The 21,197-nt window shown below is 38.2% G+C and overlaps 2 protein-coding genes across 2 annotated transcripts in view; one reads left to right on the forward strand and one right to left on the reverse strand.

The window, feature by feature from the left end:
- LOC136242657 (E3 ubiquitin-protein ligase TRIM37-like) lies at window positions 1-7,000 on the reverse strand. The gene is made up of 22 exons (XM_066034101.1): window positions 6,841-7,000; window positions 5,424-5,525; window positions 5,285-5,325; window positions 5,160-5,217; window positions 4,731-4,789; window positions 4,073-4,160; window positions 3,674-3,742; window positions 3,566-3,619; window positions 3,475-3,513; window positions 3,321-3,405; window positions 3,201-3,268; window positions 3,037-3,114; window positions 2,918-2,979; window positions 2,808-2,858; window positions 2,611-2,692; window positions 2,475-2,551; window positions 2,343-2,419; window positions 2,222-2,283; window positions 1,933-2,030; window positions 1,819-1,882; window positions 285-1,765; window positions 1-229 (listed from the first exon to the last, which is right to left on the reverse strand). The coding sequence occupies exons 1-22, from the start codon at window positions 6,865-6,867 to the stop codon at window positions 217-219; spliced, it is 2,835 nt and encodes a 944-aa protein (XP_065890173.1). The 5' UTR covers window positions 6,868-7,000; the 3' UTR covers window positions 1-216.
- The window catches only part of LOC136242656 (mediator of RNA polymerase II transcription subunit 23-like), a 22,318-nt gene continuing 8,118 nt past the window's right edge, over window positions 6,998-21,197 (forward strand). Inside the window, exons 1-27 of the mRNA XM_066034100.1 lie at window positions 6,998-7,093; window positions 7,208-7,285; window positions 7,344-7,375; window positions 7,562-7,649; window positions 8,699-8,823; window positions 8,963-9,068; window positions 9,590-9,688; window positions 9,748-9,810; window positions 10,182-10,223; window positions 10,550-10,619; window positions 11,564-11,676; window positions 11,726-11,821; window positions 12,030-12,230; window positions 12,740-12,832; window positions 12,939-13,001; window positions 13,051-13,134; window positions 13,534-13,595; window positions 14,011-14,081; window positions 14,912-15,080; window positions 15,594-15,751; window positions 16,429-16,606; window positions 16,909-16,999; window positions 17,339-17,411; window positions 18,013-18,082; window positions 19,024-19,160; window positions 20,127-20,193; window positions 21,024-21,077. Coding sequence (XP_065890172.1) covers window positions 7,223-7,285; window positions 7,344-7,375; window positions 7,562-7,649; window positions 8,699-8,823; window positions 8,963-9,068; window positions 9,590-9,688; window positions 9,748-9,810; window positions 10,182-10,223; window positions 10,550-10,619; window positions 11,564-11,676; window positions 11,726-11,821; window positions 12,030-12,230; window positions 12,740-12,832; window positions 12,939-13,001; window positions 13,051-13,134; window positions 13,534-13,595; window positions 14,011-14,081; window positions 14,912-15,080; window positions 15,594-15,751; window positions 16,429-16,606; window positions 16,909-16,999; window positions 17,339-17,411; window positions 18,013-18,082; window positions 19,024-19,160; window positions 20,127-20,193; window positions 21,024-21,077 — 2,468 coding nt within the window. The 5' untranslated portion in view covers window positions 6,998-7,093; window positions 7,208-7,222. The remainder of the gene's footprint in view (window positions 7,094-7,207; window positions 7,286-7,343; window positions 7,376-7,561; window positions 7,650-8,698; window positions 8,824-8,962; window positions 9,069-9,589; window positions 9,689-9,747; window positions 9,811-10,181; window positions 10,224-10,549; window positions 10,620-11,563; window positions 11,677-11,725; window positions 11,822-12,029; window positions 12,231-12,739; window positions 12,833-12,938; window positions 13,002-13,050; window positions 13,135-13,533; window positions 13,596-14,010; window positions 14,082-14,911; window positions 15,081-15,593; window positions 15,752-16,428; window positions 16,607-16,908; window positions 17,000-17,338; window positions 17,412-18,012; window positions 18,083-19,023; window positions 19,161-20,126; window positions 20,194-21,023; window positions 21,078-21,197) is intronic.

Consider the following 21,197-nt stretch of genomic DNA (forward strand, 5'->3'; position numbering starts at 1 on the left):
TCACAATTTGTACCCATGTTTTAATAATACATCAAAAAAGCAGTACACACTTCAATAAATAATGATAAGCAAAAATGTACTTTTGTTGTTTGCATGTAATGGGGCAATGTGAGCAGATGCATTAAAGTGTACACACAAAATTTTTAAAAAATGTACAACACGAAAATTATTGAATTGGGTTTTCAGTGGAAGCAAGAAAAAATTGATCAGTGAGACTCACACTTCATCCCTACAGAATAAAGTAACAATGAAATAATAAAACAATAACCACATCAATAACTTACCCTCTCCGTGGTTGAGACAAGCTTGATGTACTATTGCTCTTGTCTCCAGCTGCTAAGTGATGGCTGCTTTCACCAGAATATCTTCTGCCTGGAACACGATTTTTAGGATGCCTACTACGATTGCCATGACGTCCAGAAGGAGGTGCCATGCTTTGAGAATAATGGAGTCCTGACGAATACCTGTAATTTGACGGAGGATATTGATTTTCATATATTGCAGTGCAAACAGTGGATTGTAAGCCCGGCGGGCCAAGATAAGGTTCACTGGCCATTCTACTGAGGTTGCTTCTTTCAGAAAATTGTGAGAAAGCTTCCTCCTGCCCATTGAGTTCCATAACCGACTGTGACAAAAAGTTTCTTGGTGATGGAGGTGAATTTTCTGCATTATAAAGGTCACCACATGAAGTCCGTGTCTTCTTTGGTCCCATTGAAAAACTGTCCACCTGAGATAATTCATGGACACTGATTTGAGCTGGAGATACTCTGAACTCATATGTTTGCTCATTAGGTGATCTCACAAAAGAACTTGTTTCTTCTAGCTCTTTCAGTGACTGGAACTCACTAGAGTTTCGCTGCTTGAATTTAGGATCATGAGATGGCGGCTGTAGGTTGTAAGAATGTCTTTGTTTAGAATAATACTTGTCTCTATATTCCTTAGGGACTACACGATCCAGGTCTCCATCTGATGAAGGCTGGGGCTTGGCAGAGTGTCTATAGTGGTGATCATTAACATCACCATGTCCATTACATTCTGGTGAGTGAATGCCAACTGTGGTCAGTGTTGAGGTTGAAGTAGCTGGAGAAACTCCGATGTCAATTTCAAAAGACTCATAGCCTGGTTTAGGTACTGGTGTTGAGTTTCCAGAAGAGATTTCTCCATCATCAGATTCACCGACAACAATTTTAGGGTTTGCACTAGCAGCCAGAGGAGTAGCTTCTCTGTCTTGTCTTGCAGTATCAGCTGATGCCTCTCTAGCTGATGAAGCGTTCTCTTGCTTGCTAGATGTTCGACTTACAGCACCACCACCACTACTCTCAGCTGCTTCACCATGCTGCTTTCGTTTATCATGAGACTCTTTTGAGTTTTTAGTTTTATAATTGTACTCATTTGTACGATTACTGTGAGAAGAATGGTCAGATGGACTTGATTGTGGTGGTAGAGACAGAGCATTAAAAGTTCCAGGCTCATCATCAACGTTTTTGGCATCATGATTGTGCTCAATATAATGTTCTTGCGATAAACTCTCACTACCTGCAACTGCTGAGCTGGAAGTTTTTGAACGCATTTCACTTTCTCGACTGTGTCTTCGTTTAGTTGTGGAAGTTGGTTTGCTGTGCTTCTGCTGATGTTGTTGAGAAGTATCACTTGAACGATGTTGCCTGTCTCGATTTTCTTCTTGAATGTCCTGAGATTGACGACTGTGAGATGAATGACGACCACTTGTGTCTCCTTTCCTCTTCACCAATTCAGTGCCCAATTTCTAAATGAACACAAATTATACAAAGTGCTTTCTAGGCACAAAGGAATACATACTTCTTCAAGCTGAGCAATAGTTCGATGAAGGATAGCATTCTTTTTCTCTAAGCTGGCACAATACCTAAGAAAAGTACAAATTAAAAAGCATCATACTTTGCTAACAGTTCTTACATTGATAAGTCACGGCACTTCAAATGGTAAGTTGGGGCATGTACACTGTACCTCAAGCACACAGTATCAGTGGCAGAATCAATAAATCCATCAGATGCCTGCATAGAAATCACCAACATTTTTTAACACTGCACACACAAATTATACAGCTACCAGTACATTGGGTGTATGTTCTATTAGGGTATAATAATTTAAAACTGCAGCAAATTACTTTATACTTTTGTAAGGATTCAGTTAATGACATGAAACCAGAAACATATTTATAATGTACAGAGCAATATATACTCACCAGTAAATCCAGTCTGTAAAACCTGTTGTATCCCCAGCACTCACCAACTGCAAAGTCAGAGGCTAAATAAAATGAAAACAGTGATAAAATTACGAGAACTACACATCAAATTGCCACTCACTAAATTCCCTAACAACATTCTTCTTAGCATCATGTCCTCCTCCACCCTGATATAACATTTCAATACGATACTGGTACCTGGAAAAGCAATACAATAATAAACTACATATCTACGTATTCTAGTTTGGCATACTGTGATGTCTTGTGGAATCCCTGTGTAAGTTCTAGGAACACAGACAAGTAGTTTCCTTTTGTTGGTGCATTTCCAAACTGTGGGGTGACACATATTTAATAGGCCAGCAATTGTAATGGAGAAATCTGTCACTCACAGGGTAAACTTTCAGCCTCCATGTTAACCCAGACACGCGTAGTGATTCACTGTAAACTGGATCACCTCGTTGTCGAAGGCGACTGCACATATATCAACATAGAGAGAAGCTTACAATACTTACCTGACACTAATGTAACAACTGCACACACACACACACACACGCGCGCGCGCGCACAGGCACAAACTATGGAATACCTGAAATGCTTAATTTTGAATGTAGCAGTGTCATATGGTGGAACAATTTCACTACAACAAAAATATGGCACATTAAACTACTAATGTTAACACACTAAAGTGATCCATACTTAGTAAACAATCCAACATCTGGTAAAGTCTCAAAGTCACGAGTACTAGTAGTTTGTTGTACCTACACAAATACACGCAAATATATTAAATTCGTGTTAATTTCAATTACATTGCAGACCTGTTGAATTAAAGGCATCAACTTTTTTTGTATTTCGTAACCCTGATTGATTAGCTCACTGCGGGTTGTTGACTTCATCTACATCAAAAGCATTTGATAAATTAAAATGGTTAAGCAAATTTATAGACAGACACACACCACACAAAATCACATCACTGTAATACCTTTCTGTCTAATTCTTGCAGTAGTCCATTAATATCGTCTGCTTTCCTACTCAGTATATTACGACTCTCTGTAAAGAATCAATACAGATGGTTCTCTATTGTATAATGTATGGCACTCACCAACTAGTTTTTGAAGCTTAGTTTTAAGTTGTGTTTCCAGCCGGTTAACAATGTGGTCAACACTCGCATGAATCTGCCTCGATTGCTGTAACACAAAACAAGCAAGAATGTTAATGCAATCATTTAGGGAACAAACAGTACACTAATAATGTACCTCTTGTTTATCTGCTCTCACACGATCCATACTTCTCTCCTATACAGAGTACATCAAATAAATACTTTCAGAATGTATTACAAACACTTACCACTTTCTGTACAAGTTCCGAGATTTCTAAAAAACGTTTCCAAAGTTTGTTTCGCTGTAAGCAAAGTTTGTGCATTAGCCAACAAGCATGTAATCACTACAAACATACCTCGGTCTGTATCACTCCTTTATGCTTCTTGTAAATCTTATCAACCTCCTCAAACGTGTGACTAGCATGCTGGAAACAGTACATTATAATACTATGGCAATAGCTATACACATAACTATATAGTGTACAGTCATATAAAACATTTAATTACAAATACTTAGTTATATAATCTGGTGTAATGGTGGTTACTAAGGTATTAGCTTGCCAACTGTCAGTATATTATATTAGGCAAAGTGGATCAACTCCACTTACGCAAAAGTAGGAAGGAATACATACAACTAGTGAGGCCACTCTCCACATTATGTTATAGCAGACAGCCACATGCACACGCATACACACCACAAATATAAACACACATGTCATACCACAAAACAGAACATCTAAACATAATATACTCACTTCTCCTCCCCATAAAGCACACTTGTGACAGATGCACTTGGTACATGTTGCGCAGTACACGGTCAAGTCTTCGTGGTGTTGTTGGCACCTAGATGGAAGACATCTTTACATCAGCTGCTACCCCCACATACACATCGAACTAATCGCTTATAACTAACAAATTAAAATTTTAATCTGAACTATTTGGTCCGTAACTGGAGCCAGCAATAACAAACTATGCTTAAGTGCATTCAAAACAGCCAGTTTAAACTTCACATAGTTGCGATAGAAGATCATTAAATTGTAGACGGTAATTGCCCATGCCTCAAGTTCAGCCACACACATGCTAGCACTAAAACAACAGATTAGAACAGCTCTCAGTTCACACAAACTGAAACAGAACCAGACCACAACTGGTTACCTGATCCTTATAGGCTTAGCGTGAGCATTTGATTATTAGCTAGTGGTGATAACTGATAGCTGGGGGGTCTATCCAGCCTCCCCACACACACACAACACAATGGCCCACATATATCACAACTAATATGTGTAGTTCCCATGAAACCACTACAACAGTAGATGCAGAACAAAAATCCCCTTGCCTGTCTACTATGTTTAAAAATGTCTACAGACAAACAAAAGTGATGTCTACAATTTCCTGTTCAAACAAACACTTTACCTTTCTCTTTCTTTGACTTCTGGTCGATGTCTAACCTCTGTTCTGACCTTGTCCACTTGCTACAGATAACAACACATTAACAGTGTAATAGTTCACCAGACTAAGAGAATATTATACATTGTGGACCCTGATAGCGTAATAACCTTCCACACCACAAAGACATCCCATATAGGTCATTATGAATATAACAAGAATGGCACATACTTACGTACAGTGACTACCTCAAAACATTTAGTTTTGTGAAGTTTGATATCATGCACTACCCTTAACAGTTGGAGGGGACTGGTTTATGGTACATAGTTCAAGTATCTTAAATATTATAAGTATCCTCATTTTGAATATGTTCCCCGTCTGACAACTGGGATAGGGACACACACACACACACGCACACGCACACACACACACACACACACACTATACACATTGTACCATGTAAATATCTTCTGCCCAACGACATTTAACAAGCTCATGTACCATCAGTGATGATCTAGAGCAAAACACAGGACAATGAAAACATAATAAAAAACATAATAAAAAATATTCTCTCTACTTACCTACAATGTGGACAGTTGGGTCTTTGTTCTATTAGCCATCGCTATAGCACAGAAAAATTGAAACAATACATGTATGTACAATAGAAGGACACTTTCTATTAGTGCTGTTTTCTATACATCAAAGCAATTGCGTGCTTACCTGAATGCAACCAAAGCAACATAGTTTAGAGCAGTGTGGACACATGCTTGCATCTTTGGGCCACTCCATGCAGATGAAGCACTTGAACACCTCTGCAATGTTCTGTGTAAGGAGTAAACAGATTGTGTTTAGCACAACAGATAGCAGCTAGGATTTCATGAAAAGAATACTGGCTTTGTTTAAAGGCACATACATACTTGAAATATTGACTGTGTTTTGATGAAAACAAATAATGTATATTAATATTTTTAGTGTATATGGGCTCGTGCACGTGCGTGTAGTGTGCGTGTGTGTGTAGCCAATCTAGTCAGTTTGCACAGCATTACACATCAACTACACAGTTGGTAATTAATATAATTAAATACAAACACACACTCAAGTAGCTACTTACATGTACACACACACACAAGTTGGCTGTTAATGTAAATGTAGTTTAGCAATCACAATAAACTACACACAAACATTAGAAGCTCTTAACTTGTTGGACAGAAAGTGAAAAACATAATAATATACAGCATGATTTAACACACTTAAAAGCTTGATTAAAAAGTATATCAAAAACATTTTAAATAGCTAAAACCCTCCTCTGCAAGTAACAAACCGTTTTCCCTAAGGACACTTGTTTGCTAAGTGCACCTGCACAGCCACAGTTTATGTAGGATGCATGAAAGCTGTCACAACTAGCTAAATAGCTGAGCGATGCCCACACACCAAACTATGTAATCATGGGCTGAGCTGTGTGTGATCACTGCTCTGGTGAGAATGCTAACTATTCCCTTTGAAGGAGAAATCAATAGAAATCTGTATATTGCATGCACAAATTGGCAGATAATTACTTCAACAGTAAATTTGCATGCAGCTGCAAACTTTATTTTATATATAGCTAATATGGTTTGAAATTAGCTATGTCTGTGCATGTAGATGTATGCTGAGATGTATGCAAACCAGCTGTGCATTCTGACTGACCACTCTTGCAATAGGCATAATATAGACCTACCATACAGCAAAGTTACATTCATCTCTGAGGAAAGTTATTGCTCAAAACGCTGAATGTGGGGCAGTGAAGTATTTCTACACATAGGTGTGAAAGAGTGGTCGGGATTATACACAGCTTGATAGCGCTACCATGCAGCCATCAATTGGCACAAGCACCATACAAAACAGTTATTACAAGGTGCAGATGTGTGTGTTACACACCTAGTAATTTTCTACGATTACAGTACAAGTGCAAATTGCTCATACACAAAACATTACACGTCGCTAAACAAAAAATGTGTCTGCAGAAATGCTGTGGCGAAACGTTGCACGACCTAATGCCACAGGTCTGTCTATAGCTATTAACTGTCTAAAGATGCGTTGTTCGCTTTGCACGACTCACGAATACAATAGGGACGACATGGACGACACGATACATTACCTCGACTCCATCCCCATGACCACTCATCTTGAGTAACACAAGCTAGCCGTACAATGGGCGCGGAAAAACTCCTTTCTCTTGAACGGTAGCGCCGATTTTTGTGAATAGGTCAATTTAACTAGCAAACCGTGGGAGTGTACAGAACTGTAGATTACGGAACTCCGTGTCGGTGGTGGTGAGCTCTCTCTGGAATTCGCGCCATGGTGTAAGCCGGAGTAGTTTAAACAGCAACGCTCACTCATCATCGCTACAGGTAAGGTGCATTACAACTGCATGAGTTTCAATAAGCGTTAAATTGGTTATTTAAGTTTTGAGTATCCGACTGCTTGGATATTCTAGGATACTATACTACCATCCTGACTGCTAGTGGTTTGGAGTCAAAATGATGTCACATTCAGAGGATGTTAGTGTGGACCGTTTTGAAAAGATATTGGAGGGGACATCGGTAGGTCTTCTTGTGTGTGCAGCCAAGCCAGACTATGTTACTTTTTTTTGTTACATAGAAATTTAGTAACTTAGAGCAAGGATTTCAAAGGTTAGCAGGATTGTGGATGTTGTAATACTGTATTGTTTCATTAGATGCCATACACATCTATATACATGCTATATTTGCAAGGGACAGAGGAAACCTTGTAGTTTTAAGACCAGATTGTGTTTGTGTAGTTTTATCCTTTCATTTGTAGAGCTTTACCATTAAACTAATCACATGGTTTCATGTTAGGTACACTAAGAAGGTAATAGTATCACAGGCCATACCCAGGATTAATGTATTGGAGTCACTCAAGACATTTTTACTTGCTGTACCTAAGGTACGTTGTGAAGCTGTGTGTGTTTGTGTGTGTTTGTGTGTTTGTGTGTGTGTGTGTGTGTGTGTGTGTGTGTGTGTGTGTGTGTGTGTGTGTGTGTGTGTGTGTGTGTGTGTGTGTGTGAGTGAGCATGCATACATTTATATATGCATTATTATGCATGCGAGGGAAACATGAGTGTGTGCAGAAGTTTGTCCTTTGGGATTAGCCCAAGGGATCATTCTGGAACTAAAAGAGGAACAAAGTTATTGTTGTACAAAAGAGACTGTTGTTATATGGTGTAGCTATGCACTTCTGGTGGTTAGCAAATGCTTCCCTGTATTTATTTTTTAATATTTTGTGGTGATGATGGCTTTTACAAAAAATGTGGAGTTGGTTTTCTCACCTCCTTTGTGTTTGTACAAGTGGACTACACCCAATGTTATAACTAGCAATTAGCACATTCCTTGTGGACAAGTGATATAATTTACAGCGATATTAGTGAAGAGGGAAAGGACAATTACTGTCTAAGAATGGAGTAACTGGCTGTCAGCTCTATGTATATCCTCGTAGTGTAGCTAGTCCATGTAGGATGGTGAACAAGGGAGGTATAGAGAGTTGATTTTTATTACAAACAGCAATAATGGTAAAACCTATATCTGTACAAAATATCATTTTTATACAAAATACCATTAGTGCTGTGCAATGATAAGCGACAGCCATTTTATCTCGATAATTGATATTATCTCAATAATGATGTGACAATATAGGTGTAAACACAATTTTACATATTTATGTCAAGTAGTGGAAGAAATTTTATCACTTCCCCAACTAGTGTGACATCTTTCCACAAGTTTTCCATATGACTGTGGTTGATTTACAATAGTTACTATTATCTCGATAAGCAAATTTATATATGATAGGTAATTTAGGTATCTAGATACCCAGCCTCTAATATATATATATATATATATATGAAACCCTAAAGTGTAGGGCTAAAGGCCCCATATACCATAAAAGCACTGTTCATGTGTGGTGACTACATTTTAGCTTAGTCCATATTTGGGTTGTAGGACAATCTTCATTCCTACCTGGACTTGTATTTGAATCACGTGGCTCACCAGAGGAATCTCCAATGGGTGCACAACTTGCTGGACATGTTGAAGATGTTAGTCAAGGATGGACAAATACCAGCCAAGTGAGAGCCATTGAACTTGCTCTGGTAGTTTTAGCTACTACAGATACACAGGGATTGTGCATGTCTCAATGTATGGATGTGTGTATAAGCTCACACAGCTATCACATGCATACTCACTAACATCTTGTGTATACCGTAGGCCAGTTTGTGATGCAGCTGTGAAAGTCTTGGATGTTTACAATGAGATGATTTGTTGTGAGCTACTGAAATTGATTAAGGCTACTATAGGTGGAGTAGACTACAAGGCATGTTGGAAAACTGTATTACTATTTAACATTACCCAGCTCTCCAATCGAACAGAAAACAAAACCTCCGTTATATATCACAAGCATGAGAACACAGTTTTATTTGCCAGTTGGCTATAGGGGAATTTGTAACAGAGAAACTGCAGCTGCAGTTGAGAGATTGGTCAAATAAATACTGGCAACAATTACTTCTTTGGTGGTGTTGTATGTTTGTGTTTGAATTACCCATTGTCCAAAGACTGGTTTTCTCCACATTTAATTACTGTTTTGATACACAGTGTCTCGGTGAGAATGAGTGTCATCATTTGCAGTTATCAAGTTTATCAAAGCCAGGAATTGTTCCACCTTCCATATCAAGGCATGTTTTTAAAAACACCTTCCTTAATCGTACCACATCCCTTTCATAACAAATGTATGTATATGTGTATTATTATTGTGTAGTGAGCATGCACACCTTGGGGCCAGTGTGTTCTACTATAATTTACTGTTCTCCCTACCCAATCCTTTTGTATTTGCTGTAGGGATGCCGAGATTTGTTGATTATTCTATTGAGTAATGTTGATAGATTGCCACCAGAGTTGCCGCTTACCTGCCGAAAGGCATTAACTACTGTACAGCAGGTAATGAGATGTGTTCAACTAACTGGGTTGCTGTGTTATCACAGGCTTGTGTTCTGTAGACTGTGTCTTATATACTGGACAGAAATGCATCTATTTTACCGGCATATGTTGCTGGCATCGAGGTATGTATATGTAGTTGAAATTTTTTACTTGCATTCAAATAAATGAGTTGTTGGTGTGCGTATAAAATAGTAGATAATTGTTTATGTAGCAGGTAATTTTGAAAGGAAAATGGCCAAGGCAGAAGGTTACTAATTATAATCAAAGTTGTTTATTTGCTGTTCCACTGTTCTCTTGACTGTATGAACAAGTCAGTTCTGGAGATTACATTATGTGTATAATTAAGGTGAATTCTCTCTCAACCTCTCCCAAGTTTTCTGTACAACCGTGACATGTCATAATCATATGTTAACAAATATTGTGTCGGGCAGATGGTGATATTGGGAGGGTGGCAGGAACATGTATGCTCATTCTTAATTAGTACACTTTGTAGTTACAGAAGAGATACCACAGTCAAGACAGCAAGCCACACTGGGTTAGTTACCATGTTTTGTGAGTAAGGATAATATTTTCTGTGAGCCATCTACACTATAAGGTTTAGTACAGTAACATTTAGTTTTTGAAACTGCTTCTTTGTTTGCACATAAAATTAAAGGTCAGAAAACTGTTTCTTGCATTACAATACATGCACACATATTTTTTGTCTTGCATGCCAATTGCCATTGTCTGTGATGTATTGTAAGGCAATGCAGTAATTACACTGCATTATATCACACATATTGCGTATTATTTAGTATTTAGTTGGTTGTATTTCTGTGTTTGTAGTAACATTGACTTGATTTGTTGTCATTCAAACTGCAGGTGGTTGCCAAAGAAGTTGAGCAGTGTATTGATAGTCTGAAAGGCATTGCTAACCTGATATCAGGAGCTGGTAGGTACATGAAATTGCTATATCTGTACATGCCAAGATTGTTCTTAGTCTTTTCACAATTGCTGCATCCTATTGGGGATTTTCTCAATTATAGTGTTTACATAGTGTAAAGAAAGAAAGCATTCTTGGTAAACCTTGTGACACAAGTAACCCGCCTTTTCTTCCTGTGTTTCCTGTTTATAAATCCCCTAAAGGTTACTTCACTGGGTTACAAACAATAGGTCACAAGTTTTAGTTGCTTTGCGATATGTTACATCCGTCACATACAGCTGTACATACATTTTCATATCTTTGGAGTAATGGCCTATGACTTCATATATATTCAGAGCATTATAACCTACCCATAGCCACCTAGAGTATAAGTAGTATTTTAATATGAATAATTCCTTAACTTGTCAAGTTTTTTAATCGCTAGGCTATGCTATTGGGTGTGCTTGGCTGTCTGTTATAGTTATAGTCCTACATGCACATGCATCACATTGACCACAGCCACTTCAAGAATTGTATGTCTAGCAAGGAAACATTTTGTATCAGTCTTGCATGATAATCAGGACGTGGCTCCACTAATTCAAATCCTTGAAATGTGTTAATAGGGACACCCTTTAGTACATTCCAGAACAGAGGAACTCCCCAAGTAACTGAAACAAACAATAAACAATTAAAACAAGTTAAATCTAAGTAAACAACAGATTCTTATTTCAACCTGAGTTTATACATGCTGCTTTAGCACTATACTGCACAACCACATTTCCTTGGTTAAACGCCACAGCTTCAGTTGTTTACAAGTGCAGCTTTTACTGGGCTCATTGTATGTTCTAGTATGGCACTACTAATCCCATGTCAAATTTTCTGGTACACTGCATTCTGTTTTTTTTTGTGTTTTTTTTAGAACAAAGGCATGACTTGTGTAACATGTACTAGTGCAATTACTGTTTGTCTACTAGGTCATGTGAAGTTCCTTCCAGTTGTGGGTGTGTCTAGTTTACACGGGTTGACATGGAAACTAGATCCTGGTCACATGATCTTACAGCTTAAGGCACTACTTCCATACAACAAAGTCAGGGAAGTTTGATGGTTGAGAATGTGACGTATGCGTCATTGTGTAGGTGTACCAGGAGCCTCATATTAGATTATTACAGCATCTACTGCTCCAACCACAATCTTGTGAACTTGTATGGAACATTGGAGGTTTTGTAAAACAGGTAATGTGTGTGTGTGTTGTAGTCTGTAGATGGAGATAGTTTGAACCATGTATATATACTGTGTTATAAGGTTCAAGATCTGCTGATACCACTGCTACACTTATCCTGTATAGAGATATCTGTGTTCTAGAGTACACTGTATTCTTCTATTTTGTGGCCTACATACTGTATTAGTACTGCCTTTATACTGTGTCTATTATTTGTATAGCCAAAGAACCCTCGTGTTGAGGAGCTGCTAGCTGATTTGGCAGTGTCATGTATGAAAGTGTCCGAGACCTCCTACAATCTAGGGTGTGATACAAAGAGCAAAGAGTTTCACATGTGGAATCATTTTGCCACCCAATTGTTCCATTTCTGCTTCTTCTACACTGTCAGCTTTGGACCAGTCATGTGTCAGATTCTGGATAAGGTCAGTTTATGAAGTGTAAATGGAATTGATGTGTATTCCGCTTAATAGGGCCACCACCATCAAGTAGAAAAATTATGGCCTCATGCAGTAATAAGATAGCTTTATTAGAATGCCATGAAGTACACCTGTTTGGTACCTGAGGTAGTAAACATTCTCTTGCATTAGAAAGGCACCATGTGTATGCATGATGTAAGCCATGTTGTTGGCTACATAAGGTCCCACCTCTTAATCAGTTATTGCCATTAGCCACAAGGAGGCTGGCAGCATGGATGCTTTCTACCTACCTACCTACAACACACACACACACACACACACACACACACACACACACACACACACACACACACACACACACACACACACACACACACACACACACACACACACACACACACACACACACACACACAAACATACACGCACACTACACGGGCAACCGTCTCCATGCACACAAGCACATGCACCCAGTTGTGATTTTTAAAAAAAATCTATTTTGTCTGATTTTGTAGATTTTGCCACTGAATATAACTAAAGGACGTGACTATCTGATGTGGTCAATCTTTCAATACCTATCCAGTAATTCTCAAACAAGTCTACAAATTGTATGTGTATATGTTGTGTTGTGTGTGTGTGTACGCACGCGTGTGTGTGTACATAAGTATGTTCGTAATTCATCTCCCTTCAAATAATATTTATTTACACGTATAGAACTTCTCACGAGATTATCCTCCTGTTATTAACCTCATGGACTTCCTTTATACCGACAAAGAAGTTGGTATACTTTACTGCAAGTGTTGTAGCATGTAATAATTTTATTCAGCCACTCCCTATACCCGACATTGCTAAACAATCATGTGTATACAAGATGGCTGCCGCTTCACTATGGGTGTATCTAACAAGAAAGGTACAATTATGTTATAAAGTGTAACCGTGTGTGTGTACTGTGTGTATGTAATGTGCGTGTGTGTACTGTGTGTATGTAGTGTGCGTGTGTGTAGAGTGTGTGCGTGTGTGTGTAGAGTGAGTGAGTGAGTGAGTGAGTGAGTGAGTGTGAGTGTGGGAGTGAGTGAGTGAGTGAGTGAGTGAGTGAGTGAGTGAGTGAGTGAGTGAGTGAGTGAGTGAGTGAGTGAGTGAGTGAGTGAGTGAGTGAGTGAGTGAGTGAGTGAGTGAGTGAGTGAGTGAGTGAGTGAGTGAGTGAGTGAGTGAGTGAGTATTGTATGTGCTCATGTGTTGTGTGTAGTGTATACGTCTGTGTCGTTAATGTGCATACAGACCACCTGTCACATTTAATGTGTACCATTAGGCAGCCACTGAGAAGACCATTCTACCAAGACCCACACCATTTGTCCTACAACCACAAGTGGAGTAAGTGATTAACACGTTGGCTTGAACATTGTACTAATAAGGACAATACTATCACACATCTCACTGTTTGGTACACCACTCTGCCACTGTGTACTCGGCATTTTTCCAGTGTGTTGTATTATCATGTGCGTGTTATGGTTCTAGCTAGACACTGTTACTTGGAGTTGTGTTGTATTGTTCTTACTGTCAGAAAAAGAATGCTTTTTAAATATTTTGTAACTCAAATTTTTTGTGTGAAAGTCACAGACGGCTATCAGTCTGGGATGATGTTTATCATTACTGCATTCATTTCAGATTAACTACCTGATGAATCTGCTTATGGTGATTGGCTTAAGTGGATGCTTTCACATAATTCCTGCATGTGTTTTGTGTTCCTTGTGTAGTGTTATTACTGACTGTTCTGTTTGTACTGTAGCTATTTGAACAAGCTGATTCAGGGCCAGACAAACCCGTCCAACTACTCTGCTGTGCTGTTCTGCAATGCATGTAAGCATGAATATAACTATATGCTGCCTTGTAATAGTGTAAGACTCATGGCTCATGGGACCTTCTCTTATGTTTTACGTAGAGGAGTACCTTAAATTCTACAAGTCTGTGTTCATGGTATTATAAACGTTATTATTACTTTCTTACTTTTCAAGTTCAAAGTCATTGTTGAAAGGAGTGTCATATTTATATCACACATGTAGTTAGATTATGTAGGCAGTATACTGCCATCACTGAACACTCCTTATTTGTATGGTTTTCTTGTTCTATTTCAGATGCTTCCTTATTTGGTATAAAAGCTTATGTATTGTTTCTCTCATGTACCACCATAGCTTGTATACAGAGGAGGCTGGACACGATTTAAGTGCCCCTAAAACAAATTATGTGAAACTTATTTTATTGAAGAGGTTTATACATTGATCTCAGTTTAATTCAGTAAAGTATCATTGTTCTGATTATAGAATACGTATGTGACAATTCTGGAGAAGTTCTACACACCAAACCGCAACTTATTAATTTTACCCCAATCACCAAGCGCTTTTACGAAACAAAGTACATCATCTTGAAACTTACGTGAAGCACCATCCGAATGTCTAATCAACCCCAGTCAACCCCATCGTTTTTCAATTTTGTATTGTGACTATTGAGGGTCATGTGAAATACCAAATAAAACAATGCAATTAAGGGCAATATATCTATGTGGCACTTAGAGCGTGTCCAACCTCCTCTGGCTTGTATGTATAGTAAAGATTGTAGCTTGTATGTAACTGTTAACATTTTCTGTACATTAAATTTGTACTGTATATTGTGTTGTTTCCATTAATATCTAGTCAGTTCAGTATATGAGGTATCCAACACAACACTGACAATGTTAGCCGAGCGGTGTTACGGACCAGTAGGTGTCTTGTCGTCACTGTCAGAGCCTTGTTGTACTGTGGGTCCCACCTCGGCCCTACCATTGGCCATGTTAGATGCTCTCACAGCCCATGCTAAATTCAGGTACATGAACCCAGTAATGCTATAAGCTTGTGATGTAATCTCTGTAAGTGATACACGTAAGCTCAGACGTTCATGATTGTATTTTCACAAAGCTTTCACCACTCGCAAAATTCATGAAAATTTTATTCTGAAAATTTCTACCTTATGGTTCAAAACTTATGTAACACTCAACTTCAGCTGTATAGGTGTATTTCTGCACAACCTTGTAGTGTTGTAACCTTTAGTTGGCGATATTATGCTGACTATGTCAAATGGCTTCGTTTTTTGTGCTTGTTGCTACATTTCTACTGTGCTTGCAGATTTTTCCAAGTATGTGATTATATGTTAAGTTTTGTTTCCAATACTGTAATAATGAGATATATGAATAGTGAATGTTACACTTAATATGCTACTGTCTCTTATGCAGTTATTCATTTCATAGTTTCACTGTTGCATGAGAGACACAAATTCTATTGAATAACTGTCCATTGTGCAATATTGACTATTGTCAGTTTTCCCTTGTTGTTTACATAGTTTGATCAACAAGCTTCGTCAGCATATTGTCAAAGTGATGGAGACACCGCCCAGTGCAGAGACCCTCAAGCAGTGCCTACCACCTGCTCTGCTGGAAGGCTATGCCAGATTTCTGTCCTTTAGAGAAGTGGAATGGATCGGCTTCAAAACCTTCTTGAGTTAGTATTTGCATTAATACATACTACAGTGTAGTATATGCCGTATCTTACTGGCTGCTAAAAGTTAACATTTATGAAGTAGCTACACTGTAAGCGGTTGCCAAAATGTCAAACTACATAATACACAATTATATTAGTGCAATGAAATAAATGGATTCATCGATGTTGTAGTTTATCAGACATCAAGTATAAACATTGTCCCATACTCTTAAATGTTACACATTTACATTATGATCGATTACATGTGTGGGATCAGGAACAGCCCAGTTTATCTAAACTATTAATTTTCTAAATCTTCCCTTGAGAAAAATCTCCCATACAATTATGAATATCTGTTGAGTGTGTAGTTGTGATGTTACAGTAACAAAGACGTTGCACATTTTAAAAGTTCTTGTGGGACAGGCTGGTTGTCTGCTGTAGTGTCCTACAAGTGACAAGAAGTTGGCAAAACTTTTCATTTTGTAATGCAAATATTTGCACTGAAATGTCCTCCTTGTTTTAAAATAGTTTGATGGTGAATACTACACAATATAAATAAGTAATGTACTGCATTGCACATAACTTACAGTGTGTTGTACATAATACCGACTTATGTTGTATGTTGTAACAATAAATACCGTTTCACTGTTTCAATACGTATTAATTTTATTGTTTCATGTTGTGATCTACATGTACAGCTCAGGTGGTGTACCCAGTGGTGAAGGCTCACTCATGGCATACACTGAATGCGCTATTGGAGCTGATCAGCTTTAGAGTACACCAACATATCCACTCACAAGCGTTCCGCTTCAAGTTGTTGGGTAACTTTGCACAAGTGGCCGGTTTTCCTGGTATACCCATCCAGTTGTACATCAGGTGAGATGACAGTTCATGACACACGCAGTGTCCTTAGTTTTGGAATGTGTTTACACCTTTGTGAAAATGATGAACTGGGTATAGAAGTTTGTCTGCATTGGAATTCACTTTTAATTTGAACCTGATGACTAAAGTAGGGAATAAATTTTGGCATGGATTCAGGCTCAGTGAAGTGACACTTTACAATGTGACCCAGCCCTTACTTTCTGTGCATCACTGGAATAGAAATTACAATACATACATATGTACCTGATATTGTTGTAAAGCTCTGTGTATGTTTGACCACACTATACACATTGTAGCATTGAGACAGCCGTGTTGAGGCTGATAGCTGGAGCGGCCACCCCTGACCTTCACGTTCAATTGGCTCAGTATGCTAATGACCATAAACAGGTACAATTAATAGTTTAGGGGGTGCATAAATGAGAAAGGTGGACCCTTTTCACATTCATATACTCGTGTCAAGGAAGTCTTAGATATCATTATCTTATTAATAAGGTCACCTCATTATTGAGGTGATATGTCCTGTTCTCAAATTATAAGTATCTTCATTATTGAACCAGATTCCACCGTGTAAAAGTTTTTGTGACAATGATATTAGAATAATAAACAAAGGCTTATCACTTTTGCATCAATAACATATGAACACTATAATTGATGAGGTGGGTGAATTAAGTAATGTGTGCTCTTCTTCTTTGCAAATGAATTGTGATTCACTTTCTTATTGTGTAGCTTCTCTCCCAAGACTCTGAGGAGTTCAACAAGGCCCTGGTGCTCACAGTGGCACATACACTACACATCACTGGTGGGTGAACACCCACACACATACAATTGAATTGTATCAGTGGTACATTGGACATTGTCACAGTGCAGACGTGCCATGTGTGTGATATCATAGAATACATGTTGTGGGATGTTATAGTTGTTGGTGTGGATGTTTAAACTGTGTTGAATGATATTGACTGAATTTGCTGAAAGAGGAATCTGTTTTTGATACACTTTCCCAAACTCAGTTCTCCTTACAAATCATGTACCATTGTAATGTGTTGTTTACACAATGACATTATTGAAAATGACAAGTTACAGTATCTTCTCATTCCTGATAATGTATGGTGGTATACTTTGTGACATCACACAGTTAACCCAAAACCTTATGTTGTACCCAATTTGTTTAACAATTTTGTCACCTGATACCTGTGTATTCCATCATCATTGGTAAACTGTTGGTTCCGAAGTGACCCAGTTCCACTGTGTAGTCAACCTGCTAAATGTGTACTACAGTATTTGGGAAATTATGCTATATTGTTTCCAAGTATTTGGGGGCTGTTTCACTTCCTCATTATTGCAACACTTGACTGGCTGTTAATTGTAGCAACTCTCAAGTGTGTTATTGGCTGTTCATGTAGGTATGGACCCAACCACTGATAACTGGCTGGAGGGCTTCATTAAGAATGTGCAAGCCAGTACCCCACATATGTGAGTGGATCTTATTGTATTATACATCTGTACGAGTTTATTTTATGGTAGAGAAATTTGAATGCCATAAATTTCCAAGTTGTGTTATGATAGGGTTTACTACATAGACATATCCAACTCAGTTTTGTTTACTTCAAATGGTCAAGTGTATAAGCTCTCCAGATGGTGAGGTTTCTCCTCCATGCACATGCTCATCACATTGACTGTTTTAAGTTCCTCACACCTATTTATATAAAGTGGTTGTATTAATGAGCTTACACTTTCCAAAAGTAGAAAAGTTAAAATATTTAAACAACTGTGACATCCACCAGTGGTGGTAATGGTTTTTTACAGCTTGTTAGTTATGTTACCATGGCGTACATAGCTTATAACAATAAGTCAGGATTCTCTTCATTCTTTACATGGTATTCTTTTTCTTCCTTATATAAAAGTATGTGCATGTGTGTGCATGCTGATGTCTGACCTGAAACCACCAAGCTGTCTTTCATTTCTAAAGAAATAGTCCTTTTCCCCATTCCATTACCCACCTACAAATACATGACAAGGCTGCTTCTTGTCGTTGACCTTGTGTCACATAAAGCAGTGCTATATTCAGACACCTGTGATGGCCCTAAATGTTGTATTAAGGGACAATACCCAGTTAATAGTGATGGAGAAATATTGATAGACAACGAATAACGATAGGTGATATATAATCACTATAGAAAGTAGCAGTGTGAATAACAGGCATCCAGTTTAATTGTTGGTGTTTACAAGGATTACAACCTTGTTCAGTTGTCCTGAATTCTGGGAATGGTTCTGCTGTAGCTCAGTTCTGCCATTCTAGAACTAGAATAATAGTGTATAGACATGATACAGTGTGTGTTGTGTGTGTATTTCATACTTGTATGTTGTGTGTTTGTGTCACCGTGTCTATGATGGAGTTACACTAATACCCTCAGGTGGTCAGCAGTCACTCAGGCGCACTTTCCAGCCAGCATGCAGCACTGCTACTCAGCTGTTACTAGTGGTTACAACGCAGCTGAACACAAAAGGATTCTGATTACCAGAATAGATGAAGAGCTGAGAAAATGGAGAAGTAAGTGTTTAGAGGTTGAGAAATATTTGTAGCTGCAATGACAAAAGTTAGTGTACATACAATATTTGCTTAGTTAAATGCTGCAGCATTTATTACCTTAGTTCAGAAAATTGATGCAGTGACTACTCAAAATCAACACCACTTGATGCTTGAATATATTTAAGCACTTATTTTCAAAACTGATTGTGGTACCACTCAAGTGCAGCTACTGAAGGTGCAGCGTTTAACCAAGGAAATATGGTATACAAAGTTCCCACACAAATATAGTAGGTAAAGTGTAGCTATTCAAGATAGCAAGTTGTGTAACTCATAGCTACCTTTGTCCTTTCTTGTTGATAGTACATAGATGAGACACAATTATTTATGCTCAGTTACTAATAGAGCTGAAACAAATATTTGTAGATACTCGGTAAGGATTTTGGTATTCAGAATAGTGAAATTGGCACTCAAACACTTGTTGGGGATCCATTATTTATCAGCTCACATGATGCAATTTGTCATCAGGGAGTCACGTCACAAGGCTATACTGTGTACTTGATTTGCACAATTTAAAGCACTTTGTTGGTCAGGACCATTTGCATGGGTACTCATATTCAGTGTGTGTATTGATCATTACTGTTACTTGAAAATTGTAAACTAGTACAGAGTCAATTATAACAGCCCTAAATAGGACTTTTGTCAGGCAAATATCATGTATGGTCAACCATAACGGACGCTGCCTGACATATTGTCTCTGAACTATATAGTATATATTGAGCATGTCACACGGTATTGCCAGGAGCTTACAAGCTCAGAAGGCTCCTGGTATGACTTCAAGTGGCTGGTGTTCATGAGTTAATAGAGTGCTCAAATACTAAAAATCCATTGATTATTTCAGCCCTAGTTAGTAATCATCCTTGTAGTGGAATGTAACTGTAACTTTGTCATATGGTGTGGAGGTTATCTAGTGGCTGATGTTGTACACAGACACTGCCAATGAAACAGAATTGATGAGAAGTTATCAAGACACAGACTCTTCCAAGTACTGTTTATGGTGAGTACATCAGGAAAGGGAGTTACTGTGAGTGCACACAGTGTGGGAGACTCTTCTTTGATGTTTGTGTCACAGTAGTTGTGTAATGTGCACTGTAGTGGATTTGCTGGACACTTACATTTACACTGTAGGTCTTGTACTCCTACATGAGTGCACACTTCTTCAATTATGTCATGAATTTCTTTTCCTCATTTTATATTGTGTGTTCACCATGGGGTATGTCTGTCCTTTGAAATTTGATAACTTTGAACTTGTGTGGCTTGTGTGTTCAGTACCATGTAAGCCAATTCAGTGAAATGAGGATACCTGTGCACTAAACAGATTCTACAGCAAATCGGTGAATACAGAAGGTGGTATGGGACTAGGGCTGAGACAAATAGTTTGAAGATTTGTTTAGTTCAGATGCTGCTTTACCCCAACAAAGTTTTGTTACCATGGATACTAACAGGTTAAACTAGTTGCACAAGTATTGTCACTCCTTGTGGAAGCTGCCATTGATGTATTTTGGTGGTATAGCTATGGTTTAAACAATGGTTATACTGGAGCTGGTGTTAGGACTTTGTACTACAGTGCACACCCTAATAACCATCAATTATGTTCATTAATGTCAACTTGACATTTCATTAATGTCAACTGAACATTTGTAACAAAGCTTTGAAGTTTCGGTAATACTTTTAAAAGAAATTTCAGAGGATGTATTTGTACATTCATTCCATGGACACCTGAATTCCCACCTGGATCATAACACAGTGTTTGTCCTCAGATATACACACACATGCACGCACACACACACACACACACACATTTACTGGTATTGTTGCTTCTTACAGTGTTCTTTGGAGAAGTTTAATGGAAACTGGGCAAGTCAATCATATCTTCTTAAGGTATGTATATAGCAGAAGTATATTTACAGTAATTCATGATCATGTATATACCATATAGTAAAAAACTTTGGCGGTAAAAAACTTTGGCGAATAGCATTACAATCGCCAAAGTTTTATCCG

Source organism: Dysidea avara, chromosome 13 (genome assembly GCF_963678975.1).
Source record: "Dysidea avara chromosome 13, odDysAvar1.4, whole genome shotgun sequence".
NCBI classification, from domain to species: domain Eukaryota; kingdom Metazoa; phylum Porifera; class Demospongiae; order Dictyoceratida; family Dysideidae; genus Dysidea; species Dysidea avara.